The sequence below is a fragment of the Elephantulus edwardii genome, unplaced genomic scaffold, assembly GCF_000299155.1.
Source record: "Elephantulus edwardii isolate Elephantulus edwardi_28Jun2011 unplaced genomic scaffold, EleEdw1.0 scaffold00126, whole genome shotgun sequence".
NCBI lineage: Eukaryota > Metazoa > Chordata > Mammalia > Macroscelidea > Macroscelididae > Elephantulus > Elephantulus edwardii.
The window spans coordinates 1,517,517-1,537,535 of record NW_006399876.1 but is presented as its reverse complement, the minus strand read 5'-3'; the positions used below and the strand labels follow the sequence as shown (position 1 = coordinate 1,537,535).

Genomic DNA, 20,019 nt, shown 5'->3' with positions numbered 1-20,019 from the left:
ACCTGGCCCACACTGTGTGCACCCTGCCCAGCAGGCCCCTCCCTCTCACAGCCCATACCTGGCCCACACTGTGTGCACCCTGCCCAGCAGGCCCCAGGACCTACTCCTCAGACAGCAGGTCCTGCAGCAGCTTGTTACGGTCTCGGAAACAGCCAAGCGAGTGCATACTGTCTAGCACGTCGGGGTCCAGGTCCTCCAAGCTGGGCAGCGAGCGGATCTGCACCTTTCGAGGGACAGGCTGTTCGGGCTCTGGCTCATTTTTGCCCCCTCTGCAGATGACAGGGTGTTGCCATGGTTACTGCCCTGGCACCCAGTCTTCTCCACCCCCACCCTGAAATGGCTGAGGAGGGTAGGAGGCCTCGCCCTCATCTAGGACCCTGGACCTTGTTACTCTCCCTGTGCCCATGCCCTGGGTGCCTCCTGCATCCTGCCCGCACCCTGGCAGGCCAGCACTGCTGGCAGCCCAGGCCAGGGAGGCCTGCCCTTGGCCAGTGCCCTCCCCCCTTCCTAGTGGGTCCTCTGGCCATAGCAACAGGCAAAGCAGGTGATTAGTGGGTGAAAGCTACTTACATATACCATATGTGTTTCTGAATGTGCTCTAGCTACAAGGAAAGAGAAACAGGGAGTTAGTATGGAGGAAGGAGGAGAGAAGCCCACATTAGGAGGTAAAGGGAGGGAGGGCCAGGAAGAAGGAGAGGTGGGCAAGGGAGGAACAGAGGAGGATGAGGAGGGGGGAAAAGGAGAGGAAGGGTGGGAGAGAATAAGAGGGGAATGAGGAAGGTGAGAAAAAGAGAAGAAAGTAGGGAAAGAATGAGGGCTGGTAAGAGAAGGAGGTGGGAGGGGGTAAGGCAGGGAGATGGAGGCCCATGGAGAGAGTGAGGGGAGAACATGGGGAGGGAGGAGAGCAAGGAGAAAGAAGTGAAGAAGGAAGGGGAATATGAGCGGGAGGAGAGGGAAAGAGGTGGGGAGGAAGGAGAGAGGAGGTGGGGAGGGGGAGAGGGAAGGAAGTGGGGAGGGAGAAGAGAGGAAAGGAAGTAAAGAGGAAAGGAGGTGGAGAGAGAAGAGGTGGGGATGAAGGAGAGAGGAGGGGGAAATGGAAGGAGGTGGGGAGGGGAGAGGAGAGCAAGGAGATGGAGATAGAGGAGAGAGGAGATGAGGATGGAGGAGAGAAGGAAGGAGGTGGGTAGGGAGCAGAGAAGGAGGTGGGGAGGGAGAAAGGGGAGGAGGTGGGGAGAGCAGTAAATGAGAGGAGTGAGAAGGTGGAGAGGGACGGGGAGGGGAGGGGAGGATGAGGATAGAGTGAAGGAGGTGGAGAGTGGGCAGGTAGGGATGGAGTTCAGGAGGAAGAAAGGAGTGGAGAAGGAAAGAGGTGGGGGATGAAGGGGGTGAGAAGGCAGTGAAGGGGGGATGGGAGAGAGGGAGTGCAGAAGGAAGGGGTGCAGAGGGTTATGGAGGAAGGGTGAGGGGTAAGGGGATGCAGGAGGAGGATAAATGGGGAAAGGTGAGAACTAGGATGGCGAGGTAGGTTCCAGGCCTGCATCTGTCCTGCCCACAGAGAGCCAAAGCAAGCTGGAGAAGGGAGGGGCCTGGGGAGGGGTGCAGGCAGGCAGGAGGGAAGGAGAGGGTGAGGGCAGGAGGCAGAACCCCTCTCCTGGCATGGCTGTGCTGTCAGGGCCTGGCCTCACCCTTGATGGCCCTGGGGAGAGGCCCAGAGGGAGGATGGCGGGGAACCAGGAGGGCCTGGTCTACCTGCGTGCAGGGAGGGGCCGGGGTGCAGGTGCGAGCAGGAGGCTTAGAGGGCAGCCCCAGCCACACACACACAACCTCTCCCCAAGCAGGAGCCAGCTTAGCTGGGGAGGACAAAGAGGTCAGCCCCTGGACAAGTGCTCACATGCCGAATGGCTGGCCCACAGTGAGTGTTTAAGCTCTGAACCCCATCTACTCAGGCCCTAACATGGTTACCCCTGCTGACATGGGCATCAGGGACCTCTGAGGGCTTGCATCAGAGGGCTACATAGGCAGCCCTGCCTCACCCAGGCCATCAAAGGTAGACGCTTGACCCCTGGCACACACTAGAGCTCTGGGCACCTCTGCCACCCACCTGCGCCCAGCTTCCTCTATCCCGTTGACAGGCGTGGGCCTATCACCTACTGGGGAACACAGCTCTGTGCACACTTCCACCCGTACACATGCACCTGCTCCACACTTGTGAGCCTGTTCCACATTCACAGGCTTGGGCTTGCCTTGTGCTCAACGGAACACACAGACATATGCAAAGTGCACACACACCTGTACACACTCATATATCATGCTCCCCGCGTTCCACTCACAGATGTAACTCTGCCTTGTGCTCACCTGTGTGAACACGTACTTATACACCTGCCTATATCATGATCCACTCAGGTCCTGCAGGCACAGCTTGCTGTCCTGGGCACTAACACACTTAGCAAAGCTGTGCACACACACGCACGCACCTGTGCACACACACCTGCTCAAACTGATGCATCCATAAGTGCACACACTGATCAGATCCTGTTTCATGTGCACAGACCTGGCATGTGTCCCATCTGTGTGTGCACACGTCTACGAGCACGTGCATTCATTCATACCTGTGCAAACACCTTTGCAAACAGGTGCATGCACAGATGTACACATTTGTTCCCTTCTTGCTCTGGTCTCACAGGCCTACACTGTGCCCACTTGTGCACTCACTCATGTCTGTGCACACACACCACGTGCACAGGCCTGCCCTGCACTCTGCTGTGCACATGCCTAGACCCCCAGGACTCTTGCCCTGCACCCACACGCAGGCAGAAGAGTCCTTCCTTGAGGAAGGTGCCTGGGAGCAGGTGCTGCAGACAGCTGGTCTTGCCCGGGGTGGTGGCCTTTGTGAGGCTCAGAGCTGCCCTGAAGGGAAGGGCGCAACTTGGAGGTAGTGGGCGGGAGTGAGGAAGGAGGCCCAGCCCACTGTGGAGAGCCCCCACACACCGTGAGGCGCCGGGCCGCGTCCACCTCGATCATGCCACGGAGCAGGCTCTGGCAGTCGGGCGGGATGAAGTGGGGCATGTGGAAGACGCCACGCTTGACCTTCTCCAGCAGCTGCCGCAGGTTGTCGTCGTCAAAGGGCAAGGCCCCCTGCAGGCGACAAGGGGCCGTCAGCGCACAGCACCATGGACAGCTCCGCGCTGGCTGCCGCAGTGGGCAGAGTGTAGGCAGAAAGGGGCAGAGAAGGCGGGAAGAGGAAAATGGGGACAGAGAAGGCGGGTGGGGCCTCACCACGAGCAGGGCGAACAGGATCACACCGCAGCTCCACACGTCTGCCTTCCGACCGTCATACTTCTCACCCTACAGAGGGCAGTGAATGGGGCTGTTGGGTGGGATATGGGGCCAGACCCGGGGCGGGAGTCCAGGGGTGCATGCCTCAGCAAGGGGAGGCCCTTTAAGCCAAGCAGGGGTGAGCTCCTGGCTACTCACCCGAATCACTTCGGGGCAGGCATAGTGCGGAGATCTGAAAGCAAAAGCAGAACTCAGGAGGGAGGTAGGCTGGTGGTCCGTCGACCCTGCCTGGGCCTCCAAACCTGTGTGGACTGCCAGCTAGGGACGGAGAAGGGAGCGCCCCTTGCTCTGCCCAGCCTCCTGGAGCTCTGTGCTGCCCCTATGGGTCCCTGCCAGCCTCCCTCTGTCCATACAAGTCCTCTTCCCCCATGGATGGACTGTGCGGGCACAGGCCTTGACAAGTCCCGCCACTGCGGATACCCTCCTGATTCTGGGCCAAACTCACTACGAGCACTTGGGGACGGCAGTGCGAGGACTCAAAGCCGCCTGACATCTAATCAGACCTCATCAGGTTGTGCTCGCTCCAATTCTGGGGACCGAGTGGGGACGAAACCTGGGCGTGCTTGTGGTGGGGTCTGCAGATTGGGCTTGGTGGGGGAGGCGGGCTGATGGTTGTGGTACTGCACAGAGGGGCACTGCATGCTTGGAGGGAAGTGGCCTGCACATAACTGGACAGGCATATGTGGAGGGCAGTGGCCAGCACAGGGTGAGGCACGCATGGAGGGGAGTGGCCGACACAGGGCGGGGCATGTGTGGAAGGGAGTGGCCAGCACAGGGCGGGGCACATGTGGAGGGAAGTGACCAGCACAGGGCGGGGCACGTGTGGAGGAGCAGGTCTGTGGGGTGGGACGTGTAGGGGAGGGAAAGGCGCATAGGCACAGGCTGCACACCAGCCCCAGGAAGCCCTGTAATGACCTGGGTTAGTCAGTTCTGTAGAGCTGGGCAGAGACCACAGGCGCTCGGGGTGGCTGGGCACTTGACCTCCACAGTCTCCATTGCCTACTGAGTCGCCCTCCCTCCTTCTAGAGAACTCAGCCCTGTCCCCTGACAGTGGGGTCAGGCAGCTCTCAGGAGCTCTCAGCTTCAGGAGTCTGTGTCTGGGTGAGCAGCAAAGGCCTCAGGGCTTCCCTGGCTTGCCCAGCTTGGCGATGGACACCCGTCCCCCAGCCCTGCCCCGCATGTCCGAGGTAGGTCTCCCCGGTGCAGGACTCGTCGCAGCACCAGAAGCGGTCAGGAGGGGGCGCCCGGTGGCCGCTGACCACGCTACGGGCTTGGCAGGTCTGCAGTGGTCAGCGAGCTGGCCCAGGGCAGGGACGCTGGGGAGCGGGAGCGCACTCACCCGCAGCTGGTCTCCAGCAGGCTGTCGCCAACCTGCAGCGACGCCATGCCGAAGTCGGCGATGCGGATGTTGTTCTTCTCGTCCAGGAGAAGGTTTTCTGGTTTCAGGTCCCTGTGGCTGGAGGAAGCCGAGTGGGGGCCGCATGACGGGTAGGCACGCTGGCCGGGCCGGGCCTCTCCGCCGCCCCACGCTTCAGAGGTGGTACTTGCGCCTAGGACCCTGGGCTCAGCCTGACTCCAACACCAGCCCCTCCTCAGCATTACCACTGGGGCTGTCTCCTCTCCCCCAACCCTAATATATATAGCCAAGGGTCCAATGGCAGCTCAGCCTGGTGATGTCACAGCCAGCCAATCAGAAGTCGTCTTTTGGCGGGTGGGAAGGGGGCTGGCTGGTCTGTGGGTCTTTGGGGAGATATAATGGGTGTGAAGTTCTGCCTCCTGACCCAGTCAGTTTCCTGGCCTAGAATGGGGGGCTGCCTGCAGTCCTTCCCTCTCTCCCGCACCTGCTGTGGGTCAAGAGAGACACTTGGTGGCCTCTGTACAAGTGGGGGAGGGGCTGGGGCTCCTGCATTTTGGGGTGAGTCCTCGGAAAGAGGTCAGGAGAAGGGACATTTCTGCTCCAGGCAGGCTGGAGAAGAGGCTACAGAAGTGGGAGGGGCCAGGTAGGGGAGCCCCTTGGGGAACGTGCACCTGGTAGGGTTGGGGGTTCTGGAGAAGGAACGTGGTGCTTAAAGAAGATGGGGAGTCCCTGGAAGGGGGGTTCTAGGGCACCAGGAAGCTCAGGGGTATGGATGTACCTCGGAGTGTGGGGGCACCTATCAGGGGCACCTGAGGGGGGAGAGAAGAATCCAGGGGGTTTGAGGGAACTGCAATCTCAGGCAGCCCAGGGAGGGTAGCGTCTGGGGCCCTGAGACACATACCATATGGAGTGACTGTGACAGAAGTCTAGTGCTGAGATGATCTGACGGAAGAACTTGCGGGCTTCTTTAGGGGTTAGCCTCCCCTTTTTCACAAGGTAGTCGAACAGCTCCCCACCAGACACATGTTCTAGCACCAGGTATCTGTGAGAGAGTCGCCAGGTCGGGCCAGCACAGGTGTGCCCGCTCAACCCTCGAGGCTGCCCCTGCCAGCCAGCCAGCACAGTCCTTGCCAGAGGCTGCAGCCACCACCCTGTCCCCCAGCCCAGCACCTTACGTCATCACACCTCGGCATCCACCACACCGTCTCCCACCTCAGCACCTCGTGTCACCACACCCCAGGACCTCCCACTCTGTCCCCCACCCTAGCACCTCATGTCCCCACACCTCGGCACCCACCACCCTATCTCTCAGCACCCCATGTCTCCACGCTCCAGGAGCCACCGCTTGTCCCCCACACCAGCACCCACCACCCTTCAGCATAAGGAATCTAGTGTTCCCTCCATCTTCATCCTCAGAGCCTGCCAGCAGTCCCAACATGCAGCCCATAGCAGGCCTTTCAGGCCGGGCACCCTCTGTGCCTAAGCTTGGACCTGGAAGGGTGGGGTGGGGCAGCAGGCAGGGGTGCCCCAGCTTGGGAATGAGGAACAGTGAACCCCGAGAGGAACAGGACAGGTTCTGCCCGCAGGAGGAGGGTCACCAACTGCCTCCTACCTCCATCCTCTGAGCCCTTTCCTGTCCAGCCTTGGTCAAATCAGACACATTCTCAGCCCTCAGGGAACCCCAATCAGCAGGTAGAGGTCCAGATGAGTGTGAGGGACAGGGTTGGGAGGTGGAGGTCAGGAGTGGCCTGGGAACTGACCTTCAAGCCAGGGGCCAAAGGAGGGGGAGAGGAAGACTAGACGGGTGTGACCCGAATGGGAGCTCCTGAGAGGCCCTCATGGCACCGGGGCCCAGGGTAAGCATCTGTCCTGCATGGTGGCGGCAGGCTGCACAGCCTGGCACTGTCCTGCCCACCTCCTAGCATGTAAACAGGCTAGCACTCTCATCCCATGACAGCTAATCTATCCACCCAGCATGGCAGCATCCAATCGGTGTCAGACACCATCTCCGAAGTCGGGCAGCTCTGCCTTGTGTTTAAGGACCCCAGGACACTCAGACCCAGGACTCAGGGAGCCTCAGGACCCCAGAACCCAAGATCTGAGGTACCCCAGAACCTCAGGGACTGAGATACCCCAGGACCTCATGGACACGAGGGCCCAGGGACTGGGGGGACCCAGAAGTGAGATATCCCAGGACCTCATGGACACGAGGACCCAGGGACCGAGATACTCCAGGACCTCATGGACACTAGAGCCCAGGGACACTAGGGTGTTAGGGCTCAAGAACGCCACCATGGCTTCAGGCTCCCCACTGAGCAGCTTACTGTTGGGGTGAGGACGGAGACCTCTAAGGGCAGTACGCCATGTGCCTCTCCTCACCCTGTCCCCCTGCATCCTCCCAACATACAGAGGGGACAAAGGCCTTGCTGAGGCCATGGCTGTGCTTGTGCCCAAGCTGGGGAGCATCCTTGTTCACTACCCTCACTCTCCGGAACGTGAGCTGGGTCCCACTCTGCCTGGTGATCCCTAATTCTACCAGGAAAAGGAGTGAGTATAATGTCCCCCAGGCCTCTGTCAGCCCAGTCACCAAGGGACAGGCTGAGAGGCAGGGATGTGCCCAGGAAGAGTCGGCACAAGGCTCCAGAGGGGTTGAGGGACTTCACACCAGAGAGTTGGAAGCAGAAATGGGAGAAGGTGTGCAGACTTAATGGAAGTGAGGGAAGGAAGGGTCTGTAAATCCAGGAGAGGCTCTGGGCTAGGTAGGGGCTCTCTGAGGCCTCTGCTTGACTGCCTAGAAGTGTGTGTGTGGGGTGTTCCAACAGTGGAGAAAGGACTCAGGAGTATGTGTGGGGAGACCTTGCAGTGGGGAGAGGCGGCAGGCTCAGCAGTGAGGGGGTGGGGAGACCCCAACAGTGGGGGAGGATCCAGCAGAGGGGGAGGGGAGGCTCAGCAGTGAGGGGAGGCCCCAACAGTGGGGGAAAAGGCTTAGCAGTGTGGGGCGTGCCCACCAGTGGGGGTAAGGAGGAAGGCCTAGCAGTGGGGGCCTGGTCTGAGAGGAGGGGGAGAGCCCAGCAGTGCAGGGAGGGCCCAGCAATGGGGGAGGGTTTAGCAGTGGGGGGAGAGGTCCTCTGCCTGTCTGCTCCTCCACAAACTCTGTCCATTTGCTGGCCTCAAGCTGGGGTGCTGCGAGGCCCCAGCGAAGTAGGCCGGCGATCTGAGGATCAGGGACCCTTGTCTCCTCAGGGGCACACACCTCAGATCTCCCGCTCAGCTGAGCCCCTCTGCCCTCACCCTGGCCACGGAAGCCACTCAGCAGCTCTGGCCCCAGCAGTGGGTGCTCCGGGACCCAGGCCCTGGCATCCGCCTGTCCCTGCCCCTCACTGGAGCACCACACCTCTGGCCGCCCCAGCTCTCCAAGCCCAGCAATACCTACAAATATTTTTTATTTTCATAAACGTCGTGCAGCTTTAGGACGTGCGGGTGCTCTATGAGCTTCAGGATGGCTATTTCTCGCTCCACCTGCAGAGAGAGCACAGTGTCAGGGCCTCGGCAGGGCACCGGTGTGGGGCGTGGCCTCTGGGCAGGGGCGTGGCCTCTGAGGGAGGGGCGTGGTCATTGCTGCAGGGAAGAGGCTGCTGGGTGAGCAACCCAGGAAGGAGCTGCCAGGTCACAGCTGCAGGTTGTAGCAGGTGGGTGAAGGGGCTAACCAGTGTGGTCACCACACAAGCTTCCCTGGCTCTTGGCTTGATACACCACTTATAGTGTCTGTAACAGCCTGTGAGGGGACAGAGAGGGACATGGGCACTTCCACTTGGCAGAGACAGGATCGCGAGGGTTGTGGTGCCACCCACAGGGGACAGAGGTGAAGGGACCTAGGGAACTGCAGCCCTCCTCGACCACTGAGTGGAGAGAGCAGGGCAGGATCTCCAGAACCACAGGGCACCACGCAGAGAGGAGGCCCTGACGCCAGGAATGAGTGGCCTATCCTGGCCGTAGACACAGGGCCTGAACCGCCCTGACTCCCTATCGCGGGTGTTTGCCTTCAGCATTGCGCTGGGAACTCTGGGGGCCTCTTGCAGGAGCAGGACAGCCCCTTGGCGATGGGATGTGTTCTTCCTACCTGGAGCAGAGCACCCGGGAGACCAAACTGGACAGGGGCCAGGTCAGCAGAGGGAGGGCTGGGTCCTGGCCTGGCCAGCTGACCACAGAGATAGCTCTGAGCAGTGTGGTGTCCCGCCTCAGGCAGAGGACTGTGTGAGCGTCCGTCCGCGCGTGCACCTGAGTATCTGTGTGCACATGGCTGGGTATGCACACCTACGTGGGACCATCCACTCACGTCTGGATGCACATGTGTGATGAACCACACGTACCTGTCCATATGTGTACATGCTTGTGGCACCTATGTGTATATTCACTCATGCACACGTGCCCGGACGGCTATCCATGTGTGTATACCTGTGCATACCTATTCTTGTAGGATAACCCACGTGTGTCCATACACACAAGTGATTGTGTGTGTAGAACTGTGTGATCATCCACGTGTGCAGATGGGCACCTGTCCATGTGTGTTCGCGTACATGTGGGACCACCCGCATGCACACACAAGTGTGTGTAACTGTGTGCACTCGTGATCACCACAAGCACTCCCATGTATATGCACATGTATGCATGGCCATGCACATGTCAGCACATGCCCGTGTCTGTCTGTACACACGTGCATGTCCATAACTGTATATACATCCATGTGTCCATGTATGTGAAGGTAGCTGCGTGTGCACACCTCCCTGAGTGTGTACACACACATGACGTGTGTGCACATGTGTGAGGTTCTGCAGGTCCTTCAGTGTATGCCCCGATACCCACAGCTCCCACCTCATGCTGCTGCTGCCCGAGGAGGGCAGGGAGGAGGGGCAGAAGTGGCCATGTGCAACCTCGCTGCCCCTCCCCAGCCTCTGGGAGCACGCTGGATGAAAGGCACTCCAACCAAAAGCCTGTCTGACATTTTAACAGAGCCATGTGGGGGTTGGCAATCCTTCGAAACCCTACCTAACCCCCTAGCCTCCATGCCCAATGCTGGCTCAGTAGCCCTGCCAGTCTAGTTGGGCACATGGGGTGGATACTACTTGTTGTGGACATGGGGACAATGCAGGGCTTGGCTGGGGCCCTTTGTGCCTCCAGGACTTTCTATGGTGACCCCTGGCCCCATCCACCCTTGCCATCAAACTCCTGCCTCCACTTGGGTCCCTCACAGCATTTGAATTTTATTTGCCCCCTCTGAGTACAGAGCACCCTTCCATGCCCAAGCCAGCTGCACAGCTGGGCGTTGTCTCTGCCCTCCCTGTCCTTCACCCGCCTTCAGCTCCAAGACCAGGTCAGAGACCACCTGCCCCTCACACTCCTGGGGGTCCTACTCAGTGAAGGTTACACCACCTCCCTTCAAAGTGCCCACCTCCCCTGGACACTTTCCCCGTCAGCCCAGTCAAGTCCATCTCTGTCCCCAGGGTTCAGAGGCTATCTGCTATTCCTGCCCTAGATGGGCAATTGCCCTTGTCCTACAAGCCTCTCCAGTCAGTAGGCTTCTCGGCTCCTCCTAGGAGAGAAACCGCTGGTGGTGCACTCTGCCGCTGGCCACAGATCAGGCTGGACGGAGATGCTGAGGGCTCAGCTAGTCAGGCCAGGGCTTGGCTTTCCTGCTTTGGAAAATCCACGAGGAGATCCTGGCTGCACCCAAAACCCCAGGCCGGGCTCAGACCAGAAACCCCGGAGGTTCCGGGGTCCCTTCCTCCTGAGTCTGTGAAGACCCCAGAGACACCCCCACCACATGCAGACGGCCACATGAGCTGAGGGCTGTTCGGGCAGACTGAGGAGAGGGAAGCAGGGGCAAAGATAATCGAAAGAGAAGGGGGGGGGGCTGAGCTGGGTTCTGAGCAGGGTCTCTGCCAGAGTCCACTTGGGGAAACTGAGGTCCAGGAGATCTGAGTAGCAGCACCCACCAGCATCACAGATAGGAACAGCACCGCGAGGAGCATTTCTCCCTAAGTCCTGCCCCTGCACCCTGGTCCTTGCCTATCAGTGTTGCCCCCAGAGTCCAGGCGGTCCCTCGTCAGCACCAAAGCCAGCTGGTCTAGTCGGGTCCCCTCAGCTTCACCCCTGAGCCCCATTACCTCCCATGAGAACTGCCTAAGCCCCTCCCTAACTCCAAGTCCTTCCCTAATCTTCAGACAAGCCCCTAGCCAGCACCACCCTGGGACCCACCCCTAAGCCTCATGCCTGGCCCCTAATCAGCCTCTATCAAACCCCTGAGAACCAAGCCACCCCCCTGAACCCCACCTTCAACCTTTGGGCTACATCAGGCCCCGCCCCTGACCATCAGACCACGCCCCCGAATCACGCCCTTAACCCTGGCTTACTTCAGGCCCTGCCCCTAACCAGCACTCCATCACGCTCCGCCCCTGGGCATCAGGCCACGCCCCTCAGCCCCATCTGTCCCAGCCCCTACGCAACACTTGCCCAGGCCCTAACCCTGAGCCCCTGGTCCTCTCACCCTCAGGCAGCCCCGACCCCCTCAGGGAGCCCCCATCCCCCTCAGGGAGCCCCCACCCCCTCAGGGAGCCCCCATCCCCCTCAGGGAGCCCCCAGCATCCTGGCTTGGGGCAGTGAGGACTCCTAGAGTCCCTGCCCCTGAGCCCCGCCCCTAACCAGCACAACCCCAGATTCCACCCACCCCTGAGCTGCCAGGCCACCTCCTGATCCCTGTCCATGGGCCCCAGGCCACTGAGTCCCTGCCCCCACCCCTGAGTACCACGCCCCTCACCCAAGCCCCCCCCAGCCCTGGCCAGGCCTAAATCTCACCTTCATCAGCACAGATTCGCTGAGCTTCTCCCGGTTGACGATTTTGATGGCGACCTTTTGGCATGTGACACAGTGAATCCCCAGCTTCACCAGGCCTGTGGAGGGGAGAAGGCTGAGCTCAGATCCCAGCGTGCACCAGGTGTCACTCCCTGGCAGCCCCCCCAGCCTCCTGCCTTGGCGCAGCTGCAACTACCTTCCTCCAGGCCCTGGACCCCACACCTTCTCCAGGGGAGAATGTCTTGGGGAATGGTCCAGTCCAGCACCCCACCTCCCTGAGTGCTACATCCAGCCAGCACCCTCCTCTTCGCTGTGATGTTCGCTCCACTGCAGTCTGACCGTGTCCCCAACCCCAGCCACTGCCCACTTCATCCATCACTGCCAGGTACAGTTAGTAGCTGCATCCCTCTGCCCCCACCTCCTCTGACCCCTAGACTCTCCGCAGGACCTTTGGAAGGCCCCTGTCCTCCCAGCGTCACTCCAGGTCCACATGGCCCCTGACACCAACAGTTTTTCTGTCACTGGAGCTCCTGCCCCAGACCTAGGAAGTCAGGGTGCCCTTGAATCAGGACAAGCCCCTGCCTGCCTCTTCGCCCATCCTCTTACCACCTGTCCCCAGACTGGAACAGAAGCCCCTGTGCACACGAGTACATCTGACACACACAAATCCCCAGGACACCAGAGTGGCCCTTAAGCCACATCTGGGCAGTCCAACTGCCCCCACTTCCCAGGGTGCGATGGATTAAATTGTGTCCCCAAATAATAAATGCTGTACCTCCTAATCTCTGTGCCTGAGGTTATAATCCCATTTGGGAATAGGTTGTCCTTGTGCCGTTCACGAGGCAGGCTTAGTGTGGGGTGTGTTTTAAGTCAATCCCTTCAGAGGTGGGAGAGAGATTAAGCACGTCCACAGAGATGGGGAACAGGGGCGTCACTTCACAGAGTCACCAAGAAGCCCTTGGTCTGGAGCCGGCACGGAAAGGATGCCCTTAGAGAGGCAATCTGTACCTGGATTTCTAGCCTCTTAAAGTGAGAAAATAAATTCCGTTTGTTAAACCATCCATTTGTGGTATTCCTGTCACATGAGGTGAGCTGATTGTACCTCACAGCGGCCTCAGGTACAAGAGTTCCTGTCCAGTCCTCCACTCCCATCCTCATGGCCACTGAGACCACTGTCACAGCCATGGACTCCATTCACCTCATTACAGGTCCTTCTCATTCATTCACTGACCCTTTATCAAGTGGTATCTTTCTCCAAGGGCTGGCTCCTGGCAACGTACCCACAGTGTAAGAGACAAAGTCACCATCCCTTCCTCCAGAGGACATTCTGGCCGCACTTTTTCCAAGACAGAGCTGTCTGTTCCTCTGGCATAGTCACTCCAGAGCTCAAAGACATCAGCCCTTGTCACTCACTGCCCAGTGTTCACATGGTTACAGAGCAAACGAGAGTATCAGCTTGAGCAGACCCACCACAGTCCCCAAAGCGGCATCCTTGCTTTTCAGTACTTTAAAGAGTGTCTGTGTTTCATTGACTCTGCACAGGCATTTGACTGCGTGGATCACAACAAATTGTGGCTAACCTTGAGAAGAATGGGAATCCCAGAACACTTGATAGTGCTCATGTGAAACCTATACTTGGACCAGGAGGCAGTCATTAGAACCGAGCAAGGAAACACTGCATGATTCAAAATCAGGAAAGAAGTGCATCAGGGATGCATCCTGTCTCCATATCTTTACAATCTATATGCAGAACAGATAACTCGGGAGGCTGGGCTTTATGATGAGGAAAGTGGCAACAGGATTGGAGGAAGACTCATCAGCAACTTGCAATATGCAGACGATACAACCTTGCTCGCCAAAACTGAGGAGGACCTGAAGCACTTGTTGCAGATGGTCAAGGACTGCAGCCTTCAATATGGATTGAAGCTCAACATCAAGAAGATAAAGATTCTCACCACTGGGGCCAGTTGGTAGCACCATGATAGACAGAGAAGAGACTGTTGACAATTTCCGTTTGCTCGGCTCCACAATCACTCTTGGCACCAGCAGTCAGGAAATCAAAAGAAAAAAATGCATTGGGGAAATCGGCTGTCAGGGACCTCTCCAAAGCACTAATGAGCAATGATGTCAGTCTAGAGACTAAGGTGTGCTTGATTCAGGCCATGGTCTTCACAATTATTTGCTATTCATTAGAAAAGTGGATAATGGCTGGGGATGACAGAAGAAAAATCAATGCCTTTGAGTTCTGATGATGGGGAAGAGTATTGAACATACCATGGACCACCAGGAAAACAAAGAGGTCTGTACAGGAGAGAGTGAATCCAGGCTGTTCCTTGGAGGCAAGGATTTTGAAGCACCATCTCATGTGCTCAGGAGGGATGAGTCCTTGGAGAAGGACATCATACTTGAAAGGGTGGAGGGACAGTGCAGGACAACCCCAGGTGAGATGGACTGACATAGTGCCTGGGTTAGGGAGGTAGGTGTGTCAGAGACAGTAAGACCAGTTCAAGATATGTCAGGGTTCAGAGCTGTTGTAGTTAGGATCACTATGAGTTGTAGATGATTCAGTGGCACACAACAACAACAACAACAATGTCCTTTATAGAAGATTTGACCAATAAAAGACATAATTTGATTATTTTGTTTAGTTGTAATTGAAAACCTTATATTGTTTACTCAATGAATTCTAAAACTTTGATAGTTAGATATCATTTAAGTCATTTAGTCTTTGTTGATGCAGCCCTGAAACAAACTTTGCATACTTGTGTTTTCTCCATTTCAGAACAAGATTATGAAAAAGAGTACCTAAAGTACAAATGAAAATCCAACTGGGTTAGAGATGAAATTATGGAGAACTCAGTGGACACACAGCTCACAACATCGGTGGTTTTTAGCTCATGGTTTAGGTAGAAAAGCATTTTAGTTCATGCACACGAGACAAAATATGCTGCTACAGAAAAGTTGAATCCCCAGAACCCATTCTTTTTAGTATTGCTGTTGTTATGTGCTGTCGATTTGCCTGCCTGCGACCATAGCGACCCTATAATGTACAGCACCTCTGAACCCTGCCCGGTCCTGAGCAGTCTCACTAACTCTGACACACCAACCCAACCCCCACTGCCCCAGTCACCGTATCAATCCATCTCATCCGCGGTCTTCCTCTCCTGCGCTGTCCCTCCACCCTTCTGAGCATGATGTCCTTCTCCAAGGACCAGTCCCTCCTGGCCATGTGCCCAAAGTATTTGAGATGGAGCTTCAAAATCCTAGCCTCTGAGGAGAAACTTGGTTTTACTCTAAGACAGACCTATTTGATTTTCTGTGGCCCGTGGTATGTTCAAGACTCTTCTCCAGCACAACTCAAAGGCATTGATTCTCCTTCTGTCATCCTTAGTCATTGTCCAGCTCTCTGATGCATAGCAAGTAATTGTGAAGACCATGGCCTAGATCAGGAGTACCTTAGTCACTAGACTGATATCATTGCTTCTCAGTATTCTGGAGAGGTCCCTGACAGCAGATTTCCCCAATGCACTTTGTCTTCTGATTTTCTGACTGCTGGTGCCAAAAGTATTGCCTGTGGGGCCGAGCAGGTGGCTTCTTAATTTTTCTGTGTCCTGGTTTCGTGTGAACAGGTAAGCACTTGACAGGTGCTGACAACAGATGGGCCATGGAGAAAGGGTCATCAAACATGAAAAAGCAAATCTATCCATAACTATGTCAAGACAGTCCACCCAAACTCTTCAACCATACGGTGTTGACAAATCCAGCTATCGTAGAAGAAAGAATTACGCCCACAGCATCTGCTCAGCTCGCTCCAGGCCCTGGGGACCCATCTGAGTGGGGAGAGAACTCAGATGCTCCAACATGAGTGGCCGAGAAGACGTGTAGCAACGCCGAGCTGTGGACGACAGGGCAAGGGCAGGTCAGGGGTCTGGGCCCGCACAGATGCGGGGCTTCCCGAGCTGAGGGACCTATCGCTTGATTTCCTGACATCTGCCTCCATGGGTGTTGAGTGTGGATCCAAGTTATAGGAGATTTCTGGCAACATCAACCTTTCTCACATTCATCATGGTGTTGTCTCTCTAGTTGTGAGAAGAGTTTATTTACTTGATATTGAGATGTAATCCCAACTAAAGGCTGTACAGTCGTTTTTGTTCATCATTCAATGCTTCAAGTCAGCTTCATTTTCTGCGAGTTTGTGCCATTTGCATACATTGTTAGGTGCCATGGCGTTGAGTATGGCTCGCATTGAACAAAAGATCTGAACCCTGTTCCATCCTATGACATCCTCTTCCTGACAACCAGCAGTCACCATGTCAATCCACCTGGTCGAGGGTCTTCCTCTCCTTCACCGACCCTCCACTCTTCCCAGCATCATGTCCTTCTCCAAGGAACAGCCCCTCCTAGAAAAGTGCCCAAAGTATACGAGGCGAAGCCTCATCATCCTTGCCTCCAAAGAGCACTCTGGCTGCACCCTCTCCAAGACAGATCTGTTTGTTCTCCTGGATGTCCATGGAATGTTCAGTGCTCTTCTCCAACAGCACAGCTCAGAGGCATCAATTCTTCTTCTGTCATCCTCATTCACTGTCCAGCTCTCAGATGCATAGCATGTGATTGGAAAGACTCTGGCCTGAATCAGATGCACCTTAGTCCTCAAACTGACATCATTGCTCCTCAGTAATTTGGAGAGGCCCCTAAATGCAGATTTTCCCAGTACAATGCATCTCCTTATCTCCAGACTGTTAGTACTAAGGGTGTTAATTGTGGATCCAGCAAGATGAACTTGTTGGCAATTTCAATATCTTCTCCATCCACCATGATGTTGCCTATCAGTCCAGTGTTAAGAATCTTTGTTTCCTTGACAATGAGATGCAATCCATATCAGAGGCTACATTGCTTGATCTTCTACAAAAAGTGCTTCAAGTCCTCAAGGTTGTGTCATCTGCATAACACAGGTTATTGACGAGTCTCCCTCTGATCTTGATGCCACACTTTTCTTCGTAGAGTCCAGCTTTTGAGAATTTGCTCAGCACACAGCTTGAATAGGTGTGGAGAGCGAATACAAGCCTGATGTGCTCCCTTCCTAATTTTAAACAGGCAGTGCTCTGCTGCTCTGTCGCACACCGGAGACCTTCCTCTAATCCCGACATTCCACTCCTCATGTCGTCTAGTTGCCTGAATTATTTGCTTGGCGTACAGTCTGCAGAGATATGATGAAAGGCTCCAGCCCTGGCATGCACCTCTCCCGACTTGAAAGCACGCAGAATCTCCTTGTTCTGATGTACAGACAGGTTGTACATGAGCACAACTAAGTGTCCTGGGACTCCCACATGGCCAGGAGAGACTGGTCCTTGGAGAAGGACATCATACTCGGAAGGGAGGAGGGACAGTGCAGGAGAGGAAGACCCCAGACGAGACAGATGTGACTCAACAGCACACAACAGAACAACATCCTTATTTGTTATGATCCACAGAGCGGAATGCCTGAATCCCACTGGCCTGTCAGTTGTCCTGTGATGCAGTTAGCATGTCGCCGTGAATCTGCCACCAGTATTTCACACAGCAGCACAGTCACCTAGAATGACCAGGTTTCAGCGAACTTCTATGCTGAGATAGACCAGGAAGCAGGAACAGCACCCACTCCTGTAGTGACTCCCCAGTGACCACCTGGGGCGGCGAGGCAGACGTGTCCAAAGCTCCCTCTCATTGCTGTCAAATCAAAACCATGCCCCAGCTGACCCTCCAGTGTGTCCCAGGCCCTGGCTGACCCTCCGGCATGTCCCGTGTCCCGGCTGACCGTCCGGCGTGTCCCGGGCCCCGGCTGACCCTCCGGCGTGTCGCAGGCCCCGGCTGACCGTCCGGCGTGTCCCAGGCCCTGGCTGACCATCCAGCGTGTCCCGTGTCCCGGCTGACCCTCCGGCGTGTCCCGTGTCCTGGCTGACCGTCTGGCGTGACCGTCTGGTGTGTCCCATGTCCCGGCTGACCCTCCAGCGTGTCCCGTGTCCTGGCTGACCGTCCGGCATGTCCCGTGTCTGGGCTGACCCTCCAGCGTGTCCCAAGGCTGCACATCACAGGACAGCAGTGCGCCTCTCTCTCCCACAGAGCTGCCGGAGGATTTGAGCTGAGGCAGATGCCTGGCCTTCGGGTTCACAGCAACTTTCCTCCAGACTACACACCAGGGCCTTTCACTCCTCTGAAGTAAAGCAGTTTGGTCCTGCAAAAGCAGGGTGCAGCTCAAACAGACACCTGAAACCAGAAGTGGTTGTGGAGCTGAAAAATGGGTAGAAGCTGGAAAGTTGAGGGTGCACGACAGTCACAGCCTAGACTGCTCTGAAGAGCTTGGCTGTCAGACAAAGGGCTCAGCAGGCTGTGAGGAGAGCCAGAGAGGAAGTCTCCACTAGCAGACGCACAACAGCGCCTGTTTCTAGAAGTCTGGATGTTAAACAAGCTCCTGGTGGGTTCAGAAGAACAGGGTGGGCATGTGCTTGCAAGGTAGAGGAAGCGTGGTGCTTCTACGCCCCGGCAAGGTCTGAATTAGGTACAAATGTTTGCCAGAAAGAAGGCAGAACTTGTGAGTGACGAACTTGGATATCTGGTTGAGGAGATCTCTAAGCAAGATTGTAAAAGGGCCAAGTGCTTTCTCCTTGCTACTTACTTACAGAAAAATGCAAGAAATGGACTTAAAAAAATGAATTGTGCAAAGTGGAAACAGAACTTAAGGGCTCAGAACACTCTAGTGTGAAAATGAAGAAGGTGTCCTGGGATCCCTCCAAGGACACGACCACGCAATCTTTCTCTAAGGAGATCAATCCTATTACCGATGGATCCAACTGGCAATGGCAGCAGCAAACCCAGCAGCTCAGACTGAAGGGGTCAGATGGGGTGTGAAACGCAAGAGCACCCTCTGCCCGGGAGTCCTGCAGGCAGGAAGCAGCCCAGGAGCTGCCTCTGTCGCTTCCCAGGAAAAGAGCAGGATGACACTGGAGCAGCCGGGAGAAGAGCAGAGCTCCCAGGAGAAGAGCAGAGCTCCAGGGAGGAGCCTGGAAGCAGGGCTGTGCCGGCTTCAGAGGGTGGAGTCACGGCTTCCTGGGTCTCAGAGTCAGATCTCGACCGACTCAGCTCTGCTTCAGCTCAAGTCAGGAGGATGGGATCTTGGCCAAGGCTGAACGGAGTGGGACTTCCATATCCAAAGACTCCAGAAAGGGGTCACTACTCTGATGGACTAAGAACGGGGGCCCTCTTGAATTGGACAATTGAGAATTGCTATTCCAGTGGGCCTGGAAGACAGAGCTGAAACTCAGGGCTGAGGGAAACCCAGAATCCACAGGTTGTAGTCACACCCAGGGCCTTGGGGACGAAGCCACTGACCAGAGGACCTCAGAGAGAACTGTCTCCAAACTCAAGAGCTAACAGGACTTGTTCTGCTGGGCTTCTAACCTGTTTATTCCTTCCTGCCCTCAGTTCCTCCTACTTGTAGTAGAAACATCTGCCCTGTGCCTTCCCACTATTTGGAAACAGCTACTAGGAACGAAAACATCTGTCTTGTGGAAGGTGTGGCTAAAGTGCTCCCTGGAGGCACGGATGGCACAGGGCCATCGGGCATCCTCTGGGAGTACTGCTCAGAGACGCTATTCCTTGGACAGGTGGGGAGATGGTGAGGGAGAGGCAGACCCTCAGTCAGGTGGGCTGACACAGACAGCAGCAGTGGGCTCGCGCGTGTCAGAGATGTGTGGGTGACATAGGACAGAGTTCAGATCGTCGTTCAAAGGGTCGCTGTGACTTGTACTGACTTGATGGCATCTAACGACAGCTTGAAGTCTAGGTTTTAGAGATTCACAGATTAAGAGGATCTTGTCCCAGGATGGAATATGACAAAAGTCTCATTCCTATTTGATTTAGATGATTCAGAAGACAGTATTTTCTGTTTGTGGAGTTTACTTAAAACTGTTGGGATTATGTGATGGGGTGAATGTGTTATGCAGGTGGCAAGAACATGAATTTGGGAGGTCCAAAGGGTAAAATGCCCTGGATTAAATGGGGTCCTCCAGAAACATGTGTTGTAAATCCTACTCTTCATGCTTTAGGTTATAATCCCACTGGGAATGGAACACCTCTGTTTTGTTAATGAGTGGAGTTAGTGTGGAGTGCATTTAGAGTCCATCTATTTTAAGAAGAAAAAAAAAGAACTTAACAGTTTGAATCTACCAGATGCTCTGCTGGGGAAGGAGGGGCAGTCTTCTCCTGTACCAGTCAGATCCGATTTGATGGTTGTTGTTATATGCCATCAAGTCACTTGCGACTCATAGCGACCCTATGTACAACAGCCCTATAAACTCTGCTCTGTCCTGTGCTAATCACACCGTCTCCGATACATCCATCCCGATTACCCCAGTCACTGAATCAATCCATCTCATAGAGGGCCTTCCCCTCCTGCGCTGTCCCTCCACCCTCCCAAGCATGATAACCCTCTCCAAGAACAG

General features: G+C 56.0%; 1 protein-coding gene across 1 annotated transcript in view; it reads right to left on the bottom strand.

Annotated features, from left to right (window-relative positions):
- The window catches only part of BRSK2 (BR serine/threonine kinase 2), a 34,300-nt gene extending 16,738 nt beyond the window's left edge, over positions 1-17,562 (bottom strand). The window contains exons 1-11 of the mRNA XM_006893358.1: positions 17,337-17,562; positions 15,329-15,437; positions 11,546-11,657; positions 8,127-8,212; positions 5,595-5,735; positions 4,676-4,792; positions 3,475-3,508; positions 3,277-3,345; positions 2,989-3,135; positions 571-602; positions 105-269 (exon numbers count right to left, since the gene is read on the bottom strand). Of these exons, the coding sequence (XP_006893420.1) occupies positions 105-269; positions 571-602; positions 2,989-3,135; positions 3,277-3,345; positions 3,475-3,508; positions 4,676-4,792; positions 5,595-5,735; positions 8,127-8,212; positions 11,546-11,657; positions 15,329-15,437; positions 17,337-17,562 (1,238 nt within the window). The remainder of the gene's footprint in view (positions 1-104; positions 270-570; positions 603-2,988; positions 3,136-3,276; positions 3,346-3,474; positions 3,509-4,675; positions 4,793-5,594; positions 5,736-8,126; positions 8,213-11,545; positions 11,658-15,328; positions 15,438-17,336) is intronic.
- Positions 17,563-20,019: the final 2,457 nt, after the last annotated feature.